We start from the raw sequence: 12,083 nt of genomic DNA on the forward strand, positions 1-12,083 counted from the left end.
AGTAATTGAGGCAAATAGGATTAATTGACTTGCCCAGTTCGAATGGTTACTAAGTGTCTGAGAATGGATTTGAATTCAAGTCTTCCTGACTCCAGGCCCAGTATTATATGGTGACACTGCCTGTCTCTTCCTCACAATTAATATGGGGACTAGTTTCCTTTCCGTCCACAGTATTTGTACAAGATAATGTGCTCGTATTTTAATAATATTTTTGTTTATTTCATTGAGCATAAAACATTTCAAAATCTCCTACATTGTTGTTGTTTTTTTAAATAGTCAAGAGAAAAAAAAGTGTTAAATTCATGTCCCATAACTTTCCTGACTCCCAGGACCAGATTAAAATGCAATTGGGAAATATTTAGGAAAATAAATAAAAATACAGTTTAATGTAGATAGTGTTAAGAGGATGGTTTTCTAAGTCAGTATGCAGCCCACAGAAATTCTAATGTATGATCTTCAGTTCAGTCTGTTTATTATGTCTTACTAAACACCCAGGAAAAAACATAAAGTATGATAACACAACACAATTTTGCAAAACAAAAAAAAGTTTTCTAAAACCAGGGATAGAAGAGAGTGTTTATTAACACTGGAAACAAGAAGGCTTCGTAGAGGAAGTTCTATTTTAATTGGACTTTAAGGTATAAATAGTAATTCAGTAGGCAGAGATGACATTACAGGCACAAGAAGCACCATGATCAAAGGTACAGAGGTTAAAAATTGCAAGCATTTTCTGACTACAGAGAGTGATTTGGTATGTCTATAGCATATGTAGTATGAAAGGGAATAAAGCTTGAAAGGAAAGATAACACTAGATAAGAGAAGGCATTGAATGTAAAGCAATATCATTTTAATTGTATTCAATATATAATAACAAACAAACAAAAAACACCTGGGCTATTTTTTTTTTAAATAGAAAAGTTTTTTTGTTTGTTTTGGTTTTTGCTGAAGCAATTGGGATTAAGTCACTTGCCCAGGATCACACAGCTAGGAAGTGTTAAGTGTTTGAGGGCATATTGAACTCAAGTCCTCCTGACTTCAGGGCTAGTGCTCTATCCACTGGGCCATCCTAGATGCCCCCAGAAAAATGTGGTTTTTTTCTTAAATGTTTTCAAGTGACTAGATTTCTAGATATTAGCTTCAGGATCCTTTCCCAAAGAGACTGTATGCTATTACTGTGTCTTTGAGAGAGAAATATTGAACATTTACAGTTTAATTCACATTCTTTGGGGATCTGTGAGGAGATTAGAATTTAACTGTCCTTTTCCAGAAATAGTTAACTGTGTAGCTGAAGAGAGAATAAAGAAAAAAAGACTAAGAGGACTTATTTCCTTATGGAACTGAATATAAGTATCAGCTTACAAAGAAATAGAAAGAGAATTCTTAAAGAGATTTTAATTAGTATTTTTAGAAATTTAAAAAGGACAGCTAGGTGATGAAATAAACAGAGCACTGGGCTTGGAATCATGAACACTCATCTTCATGAGTTCAAATCTGGCCTTAGACACTATGTGACCCTGGACTAGTCACCCTATTTGCCTCAATTCTCATCTATAAAATGGTTTGGGGAAGGGAATAACAAACCACTTCAGTATCCTTGCCAAAAAAAACCCCAAAAAACAAAAACAAAAACAAAAAACAAATAGGGTCAGAGTCAGATAGCACAGAAAAACAACTATGCTATGTAAAATGTTAGCTATTATTATTATAAGACACAAATAAAAGCTTTTTTTAAAAGGATTTTTGTAGAGAGTTGGGAAGGAATTGGTAAGGAGAGGAAGAAGTAGAAGGAGGAATGGGGAGGGAAGTTGAATAAGAAAGTTTGCCTGAATGGTAAAATGAGTTCCTAGAAGAGGTAGATGATGAGATGACAAGTAGAGGGTCTGGCCTTAGTGAACAGTAGGGATTAAAATTATAATGATGATGATAATGACAGTCATGTTGTATTTGAAAAAGAACAATTTTAAGAGAGTTTTTTTGTTTTTTTTTTCCTGTGGAGTAGATGGAATACTGGTAAATTTGCAGTCACAGGATTGGTTTCAAATTTTGGCTCTGCCATTTTAATTATCACAAGTATGATCTTGGGCAAAAGAAATAATTTCTGAGCTTAGTTTCCTCATATGAAAAAAAGAGAAGAGTCAATCTTTGAGGTACAGATCTAAATTAAAATGATCCATTGATTCTTTCCAAAAAGACCAGATTTGTCATTGACAGTAAGATTCGTTTTGAAAGGATTTCTGAACTTCCTACAAAAATAACCTTAAATAGGGCAGTAACAAATATTCAGTGGACATACAATTAATGTTCATCGAAGATACAACTGTGTCCACTTGGACAATTCAGAGTCAAAACAAAATAATGCTTCTTTACCTTAATTACCTGCTCTGTGGATACAGATGTGGACCTAGCTTAAAATTACATGGTTTCCCATTTTAAGTTTTCTTTATTTAAACAAAGCTCCACATCTGTTAAACAAGAAATGACAAGTTTTACCTTTTAAGAAACTATTGAACCAGCTCAGCTCATTGTTTTTGATACTGTGATTGGAAAGTCTTCGTGTATATTAGCCTGTAGATATCAATGCATTTAAAACCTTTTCTAACTAAGAGTCTACAAGCAAGGGGACAGGAAATGTCTCAAACCAAGAGTTCTCTAAACAATAGACATTTCCATAGCCTCTCCCTTTCCCTAGTTTTAAGTGACAGATCAACTTTTATAACTCTTTTCCATTTATTTATTTCCACTTTCAGCACATCTTCCCTGCTGGTCAGGCATAGTGGTAAGGTGCTGGATATATAGGATATGTAGGAAGACTTAAATTCAAATCCAGTATTAAACACTTAGCAATTGTGTGACATTAGTGGGGCAAGTCATTTAACTTCTCTCTCAGTCCTCAGGTTCCTCATCTGGAAAATGGGTTAATAGTACCTTTCTCATAAGATTGTTGTGAAGATCACAAGAAATAATGTCTATGCAAACCTTGAAGTACTATATAAATACTATTTATAATGCTATTGTTGTTATTAGTATTATATGAACAAATTAATTTTATTAGCCATGTAATCCCTCAGTCTTCCTGTCCCTCACCAAAACATTTCTTTTTTTCTTTACTCATTTGTTACATTTTCCTTCTCACCCCAAAGGTCCCAAAAGTGTCTCTTTTTAGACCCTACCAATAAGACTTTATAACATGAATTATTCCCCCTCCATAAACCTGGATTCAACTAGAAGAGTAATTCTAAAATTATTTGCTCTCAAGACTCCTTTACACTAAAAACAATTTTTTAACAAGTATTAGGGACCCTTTCAAAGAGCTTGTGTTTACATTGGTGACAGAGACAAAGAAGAAGAGCAGCTATATGGAAAATTAAAATGTCTAAATATCATTATGAAAATAGTTTTAACCTCACAGACCTTCTGAAAGGTTCTCAGGGGCCTAGGGATCCATGTTGAGACCACTAAACTTAAACTAAGCTTAACTATGTCATTTGACACTTTTAACCATGGCCTTTCTGCCCTTGGTTTGCACAACATTCTTGGTTTTCCTCCTGAATTAATTACTGTTCTTAGATATATCTGATTCTTGGTAACCTTTAAACACAGCTATGTTCTATCACTGGTCATCTCCTCTGCTCTTTCTCCACATTTTCCCTTTTGTGATTTTCATTTATCCCCCGACTTCATTATAAAACCTAAATTTCCTGCCTAATTTCTAGTCCTCATCCCTGACCAGATGCTGGATACCTCCATCTGTATGCCCAATCTCCATATATCTCAAACTCCACATATTTGAACGAAAACTCATCTATGCCCCCACCCCAAAAGAAGCTCCTTCTGACTTCTCATATTCATATCAAGTCCGTGACCTTTCAGTCACCACATACAAAATTTAAATCATTTTCACTCCTGCTTCTATCATTTTCTCTCCCCTTTCCATTCCCATTACCCTGTCAGGTTCTCATCTCACCTCTCATATAGCCTACTTTCCAATTTTTTCTCCCTCACTTTCAGCTCCTCAACCAATCCAATCTATACTATTTGCTGCTTCCAGACTAATCTTTCTAATGTAAAACTCCAACACCAACTCTCTGCTCTCCCCCAAAAAAGGAAAGGCAAAAACCCTCCAAAGAATCTCCATCTTCTATCGAATGAAATCTAAACTTGAGTTTGCTAGAGCAGTCTAAATTTCCACTATTTCTTCTACTATACCCATATTTCAGGTTATTTATTGTTCCCTATACACACCTTGGCTTTTTCCTCTCTACAAATTCACTTATAGTTTTTCCTCTACCTTAAATGCCCCCCCCCAGCTCCTCAATCTCTGCCTGCCCAAGTCTTATGACTTCATTCAGTGCCCAACTAAATCCTCACTTTCTTCATAAAGCTTTACCTAATGCCTTTAAGCTTTAATTGATCTTACTCACTACGACCTTCCATAGCATGTTGTTATACTGTTCTAATACATTTGTCTAATTCTGCTTTGGATTATATTAATATAAAAGCTTTTAATATCTCCTTGAAGGCAGTGAAGGCTGTCATATTCATCTTTGTATGCTCAATGGCACCTTGCATAAAGTAGATGCCCAATTAAAATTAATAGATTGAATTGTCAAAGACCAAACCCTCAGAGCTATTTTGAATTTCTATATGTAGGATTGCAAATAAAATTGATTGATGTGCAAGGGGACTGAGGGAAAGGATTAAAGCCAAGTTGTGAGAACAAGATAGAATTAAAAATTGAATGCCAGATATAGTCAAATAAAGTCATGGCCAGTCCAGAGAGTGAAGGGTCAAGGAGGCAATGTGGCAAGTACACAGATCCATCAAAGGATTACTCAAACCATATAATGAACTCCTGGAAGAAAAATAACTCCATTTCTAATATTTTCCAGATAGTATATGAATCCTCACAGTTCTCCCCACAGCCAGGGAACATCACCATTAATCCTGGCTAACCATAAAACTTATCCAGACCTCCCAAAGAACTTGTACAGCATTTGACTTATTTGATATTGATAACAAAAATATCATATCTTAGAATGCTCATCATTTGGGGAATGACTACAAGTTGTGGTATGGAATTGCAATGGAATACTATTGTGCTATAAGAAGTGAAGAGCTGCTTGATTTTAGAAAAATATGGAAAGACTTACATGAAATAGTGAAGAATGAAATAAGAACCACCAAGAGAACACTGTATACAGTATTAACAGTATTTTTTTAAGAACAACTTTGGGTGACAAACTCATTCTGAGAATTATAAATACTCAAAACTACAAAAGATATGTGGAGGAAGATGCCATCTGCCCCAGAGAAAAGAACCAATAAATAAATGTAGAGTATAATTCTACACATATGTGAGCATGAATATGCACATAATACATATATATGCACAGTTTATATCTACTGATAGACATCTCTAGGATAGGGTGGGATATGAGGAGAAAACAACATAAAAAGTGCCCAGCAAGGAATAAAAGAAAACTTAAAGGCAGAGAAAAAATATAAAAAGTACATAGCAAAGAATAAAAGAAAACTTGGAGGCATAGAAAGGAGAATAGCTTTGAAAAGTATATATAGTAATTATTACATAGTCTTTCAAAAAAGAAGCAATGTAAAATATAAATTCATGGTTTTATAATGAATTTTCTTTATGTTGTGCTATATAGATGAAAACTTTTTTGTCTTTATGTATTTAAGTTTAAAATGAACAATGAATAAATAAAAGCTTTTAAAAAGTGATTAGAAGTCACAGAACTAAAATGTCATTTTACTATTTTTGCCCAAGGTTTATATATTTTCTATTATCAAAATAAAAATAACTTAACAAAAAAATGCCACACTTTATATTTTCTTGACACAGCCCCACAGAATCTCAGAGTTGTAAATAATTCTCCCTATGACATCTTCTACAAGTAGAAAATGAACCTCTGATTCAAGGGGAGTGGTTCCTTACACATCAGATGCTGCCTATTTTAAGGTCTCTAATAGGTTAAAAAGTTTTCCCTCATATCAAAGCAAATTCAGTTTCTCTGAAAAATTTGCTGATTGCCCTGTGCTCTATATGGGGCTAAATGAGCTTAATATCTCTTTTTTTTTTTTCTGATATCTCTTTGAATCTGTGATACCCTCTATTAGGAGGCAGCTTGATACTGGAATAATCAGGAGGCATAAGTTCAAGTCTTATCTTTTCCAGTTGCCACTCCCTACATAAACTTGACTTTGAGTGAGTTAGTTAATTGCTGTGGTCCTCGAAGATCCCCATCTGTAAAATGAGTTGAATTAAAGGACCCTTATGGTCTTTTCCAGTTCATTCTTCTTTTATAAGCTAAATTATCCCAATTCTATTCATCAGTACTCATATGGCATGATCTCCATCTCCTTACCAGCCTAATTGATCTCCTCCCCCATCCCCTTGGGAACAGTCCAGATTGTCAATGTCCTTCATAAATTATAGCACATATAGAAATGGACTACTCTTAGTCAAAGACACTGCCATCCTTCCAGTTTCGTAACTTCATTGTCATCTTCAACTCTTCCCTCTCACATCATGTATCCCATGGTTTTCAAATCTTGCTGTTTCTACCTCCATAGCATCTGTCTTCTCCATTCACACAGCCAACACCAAACAAGGCTCTTATCATCTCTCACCTGAACTACTGAATTTCCTTTCCAGTGTGGTCTCCTTGCCTTGCCTTAAACTGTTCCATCCTCTGCACAGCTATCAAAGTCACTTCATTTGTTAAATAAACTCCAGTAATTCCCTGTTACCTTCAAAATCAACTTTGTCTTTAGCTCCATTCAACCTTTTCAGTTATATGAATATCACATGCTCCAATCCCAATCTCTGTGCCTTTCCACCATATAAATAAATTTATGTATAAAACAACTAATTTCATGCACAAACAAAAATATATATGTGTGTGTATGTGTATGTATATATATTATATATGTGTGTATGTGTGTGTATTATTTATATATATATATATGTTATATATGTATATATATATATTTTATATATGTATATATATATATATATATAATCTCTAGGAGGCTTAGTGGATTGGTAATCCCCTGACTGAGGATGAAATGCACTCCTTCTTTGATTGTATCTCTTTGTATACTTGGTTTCCTTCCAGATTCAGCTCACATACCACCATCTACAAAGTGACCTTTCCCCCTACCTACCCTTTCTGGTGCATTCTCTGAAGAAGTTTACTTTATATTTGCTTTTTTGTGAAGATACATAAATATATGTATACATGTGCATATATATATATGTATACAAATATATTTGTGTATAAATATGTGTATGTATATATGTACATGTTGAATCCCCCTTTAGAAATGTGAGCTCCTCGAGGGCAGGCATGATTTTATTTTATTTTTCTCTTTGTGTTCCCAGCATCCAACGTGGTGGCCTTAAAAATAATTGAGTAATTGATAATATTCCAAATTTACTTTAATCAGGAAAAGCAAAGCAGGACTAATACTTCCTTTGCTGTGGCTACACTCTTAAATGAAATTTTAAAATCACATTATTTTTTGGATGTTGTAGTGTTGATTCATATTGAACTACTAGTATGCTAAGTTTTCCAGATCTTTTTCTCATACATAAATGTTTTTTCCTACATAAAGTTATTTCTCCATGCCTCTTCCCATCCTGTACTTATACAATTAATTCATTTTATTCAAAGTAGCACACATAACCTATTGATTCTTTTCCAGATTTGTCATCCAGTGTATTAGCTATGTCTCTAACCTTCAAATACAAATCAGATAAGAATGCTCTGCATGCCTCCAAATAATTATTGATAAAATTACTAAATAGCAAAGAACCAAAGCCAAATATTTGAAATACTTCCCTAGAAGCCCCTTATATGCCATTAATCGCTGGTTATTCTTTGGGCCCAATCATTCAATCAGTCCTGGATTCACTTAGTTGAACTGCTATCTAGTCCATAGTTTTACATCTTTTCCACAAGGCTACCATGACAGCTTTTGTCAAATGTTCTGCTGAAATATCAGTAGACTATATCTACAACATTCTACTGCTTTAGTAACAGTGTCTAAAATTTTTAAAATAATTTTTAAAAGGAAGGAGATTAGTCTGAAATGATCTATTCTTAATGAGTCCACCCTACCTTTTAACAATGGCTGATTCCCTTTATAAAAACAGGCAGGCCTCTTCTTCCAGGATTTGTCATAAATTCTCTGGCTATACTTCGGTGATTCCTCCCTATTTTTTAATGAAAATTTGTTGATGTTACGCAATCATTTTTGTCATGTTCAATTCCTAATGTCCCCATCTGGGGTTTCCTTGGTAAAGATATTAGAGTGGTTTGCCATAAAACTGAGGCAAAAGGATGAAATGATTTGCCCAAGGTCACATAGCTAGTAAGTGTCTGAAGCCAGATCGACCTCAGGAAGAAAAGGCTTCCTGACTTCAAGCCCTATATTCATCTAGCTGCCCATCACTAATTTTTTCATATTTCTCTCCTTCCCTATAATGTTTCTTTTTTTTTTTAAGCTATTCAGTCCTGTTTTATAAATAAACCAGAAATCCAGTGGAGCAATTTATTTCCTTATAGTCATGAAATAGTCACAAATGAAAAGTCGGAATATAATCTTCATCTCTGATTTCCAAATTAATTATTCTTTCCATCCCTTCATGCTATCCCTCCTATTAACCGAAATATGTAGAACAAGAGAGGTTATCAGTCAATGGACCACATTTAGAAAGCTGTGTTCATTTCTGGGTATCATGATTAAAGTAAATATTGACCAGCTAAATTATGTCTAGTGAAGAAAAATGGGGAGAGCAAGAGACCTAGAAAGTAAGTCATCTAAGGATTAATTGAATATAGAGCACATAATACTAAATTCTATTCAATTAATCTTGAAAACCTATTATGTGAAAGAGGAGTTATTAGACTTATTCTGTGTGATGTCAGAAAACAAAACATAACTTGGAAGCAGATTTTATTTAATAAAGACTGTCCAAAACTAAAATAAGCTGCTTCGATAGATACTGAGCTTCTTAATACTAGAATGTTCAAAAAGAGGCTTCACCCTTGAGGAATATTATAAAAGAATCCTTTTGTTGGTTGGGAGATTGAACTAGATGATTACTCATTTCCTTTTCTACTCTAGAATTCAGTAATTCTATAACATACTTTTATGACTCTATTCCTTGTGGGTATACAGATCTTGTTGGGTCAGAAATACAACACTTCTGTCGACTGGTGGTCCTTCGGTGTCCTCCTCTATGAAATGCTAATTGGTCAATCACCTTTCCATGGCCAAGATGAAGAAGAGCTCTTCCACTCTATCAGAATGGACAATCCCTTATACCCAAACTGGCTTCAGAAAGATGCCAAGGATCTTTTAGTAAAGGTAAGACATCAAATCAAAAGAAGAAATCCCTGAGCATTTCCATGTTTGAGATTAGATTTTTGTTTGCTGTTACTCTTCCTCCATATTTCTTCCTACTTGTTTCCTTGCTTTTAATTATTTTCTGTTTATCCTGTATAAAACTTGTTTGTATAGATTTGTGTTATCTACTACATTAGATTATAGGGTTATTGAGGGCAGGAATTATCTTTTGCTTTTTTTTTTTAATTCCCAGTGCTTAGCACAGTACCTTAGCAGATAGTAGGCAATTAATAAATAATTATTGATTAGGATGGAAAACTCAAATGTAATAAATTAGAAAGTTACCCTAATTTTATTTTTTCTCAGTACTACTTTATTTTTTCCATTATAGATAAAGATAGTTTTCAACATTCATTTCTGTAAGATTTTAGTTCCAAAATTTTTTCTTCCTCCTTTCCTTACCTCCACCCTCCCCACAATAGCAAGCTGACATTGGTTATATATGTACAATCATTTTAAACATTTTCATATTTGTCATGTTGTGAAAGAAAAATCAGAACAAAAGGAGAAAAAAAACATGAGAAAGAAAAAGCAAACAAAAAGGTGAAAATAGTATGCTTCAATCCCCATTCAGGCTCCATAGTTGTCCCTCTACATGCAGATGGTATTTTCCATCCCAAGTCTATTGGAATTGTCATAGAATGCTGAATTGCTAAGAAGTGCTAAGTCTGTCATAGCTGATCATGACACAATCTTGCTGTTCCTGTGTACAGTGTTCTCCTGGTGCTGCTCACTTTACTTAGCATCAGTTCATGGCAGTCTTTCCAGAGCTTTTCTGAAATCAGCCTGCTCATCATTTCTTACAGCACAATAATATTCCATTACATTCCTGTTCCTTAACTTATTCAGCCATTCCCCAGTTGAGGCACCACTCATTTTCCAATTTCTTGCCACCAGAAAAAGAGCTGCCACAAACATCTTCAAACAGTTTCCCTTACTTAAAAAAGATCCAAAATTCTTTTATCAAGCATCTATTTTATGCTAAGTATTATGCTAGAAGAAAGAATATAAAGATGAAAAATGACACATTCCCTTCCCTTAAGCAGTTTTTTAAAATAAAGAGGATACAGCATGTTTATAAATTATGTGAAGAAGATAGACTATGATAAAAGCAAAGGAAAACTTTGTACCATAATAAAGGATCATATATGGCTAGAGGGACATATCAGGCATTCCAAATCCCATGCACAGGTTCTCCCCCATGACTGAAATGCTCTCCCCAATCTAGCTTTCCTGACTTCCTTGAAGACTCAACTCAAAACCTTTTTCAAGAAGTCTTTTCAAGTACAGCAATTTCCTCAGTCCCTATCTCTGAATGTTTCTTTTATTTACAACAGAATAAATCTTGTATGTATGTAGTTGTGTTTTATCTGTTTGAATGTGAGCTCTTTGGGATTGGAGGGGAAGAGCACTACATTATACACACATACACACACACACACACACACACACACATATTCTTAAAAGATTATAGGCACTATGCTAAGAGGTGGGGATGGAAAGAAAAGCATATACATACATATGTAAGTATGTATGTATGTATAGATGTATAGATGTATATGCATCTATTAAGGGCCTGAATTTAGGAAGATTCCTCTTCCTGAACTGAAATCCAGCTTCAGATACTTACTACCTGTTTGCAAAACTCCTGTTTGCCTCCATTTACTTATCTATAAAAAGAGCTGGAGAAGGAAATAGCAAACCACGCCAATATCTTTACCAAGGAGACCTCAAGTGGAATCGAAGAGTCAGACATAACTGAAACAATTCAACAACAAAACTAGTTACAGGATGTGGGTTCAAATCCTGATTCTGGTGTATGGTGTGCATTAAGATGAGTCATTTAACATCCCTGAGCCTCAGTGACCTCCTCCCTAAATCAGCTCTAGCTCTGTAATCCTGTGAAATCTCAAAAACCACCTTGTCTGGTTCATACTTGAACAATAATCCTCTCATGGTCACTGAGCCTTTAGAAGATCTCCAGTAATGAGAAATATATAAGTGACTTCCAGGAATTTACAACTGAAAAGACAGGATAGGTGGTGCAGTAAGGAACATCAGCCTTGGAGTCAGGAAGACCTGAGTTCAAGTCCAATTTCAGACACTTGACATTTATTGGCTGTGTGATTCTGGGCAAGTCACTTAACAATTGCAAGGAAGAAAGAGGAGAAGAGAAAGGAGGGAGGAAGGGAGGAAAGAGGGAAGGAAGGAGGGAAGGAAAGCAGAGGAGAGAGGGAGAGAGGAGGACAGAGAAACAAGTGAAGACTGGAGAAAGGAGAGGAGGAGAGAGGGGGGAAAAAAGCAGGGATAAACATATTTGATAGACCATGAAAATTCCCTAAATGTGCTAAAGGAATGTGAGTAGCTGATGACAGATGGAATTAATCAGTGACTACTTCAAGAAGTGAATTTTGAATATGATTTTAAGAACCTTTGCAGAGGGTAGGAAAGAGTTCACTTCAGGTTATAACAATGTCATTTCCAGAGGCAGAAGCTAGCATGAAATCTGAATAGTACGGAAAATAGATTCTTTAGCCTAGGGTGTAGCACTTATTAAAAGAACTAAAATAAATCGATTGAGGATATTAATGGTGAAGGAGCATGAAACTCAGGCTGACATGTGTTTTCATTAAATTTTACTCTAGCAGATG

The 12,083-nt window shown here is 34.8% G+C and overlaps 1 protein-coding gene across 3 annotated transcripts in view; it reads left to right on the forward strand.

Annotated features, from left to right (window-relative positions):
- PRKCQ (protein kinase C theta) overlaps positions 1-12,083 on the forward strand; it is a 185,976-nt gene that overhangs the window by 157,678 nt on the left and 16,215 nt on the right. For all 3 annotated transcript variants that reach the window (XM_074268751.1, XM_074268752.1, XM_074268750.1), the window contains one exon: positions 9,205-9,393. In XM_074268751.1, coding sequence (XP_074124852.1) covers positions 9,205-9,393 — 189 coding nt within the window. The remainder of the gene's footprint in view (positions 1-9,204; positions 9,394-12,083) is intronic.

Source organism: Sminthopsis crassicaudata, chromosome 5 (genome assembly GCF_048593235.1).
Source record: "Sminthopsis crassicaudata isolate SCR6 chromosome 5, ASM4859323v1, whole genome shotgun sequence".
NCBI lineage: Eukaryota > Metazoa > Chordata > Mammalia > Dasyuromorphia > Dasyuridae > Sminthopsis > Sminthopsis crassicaudata.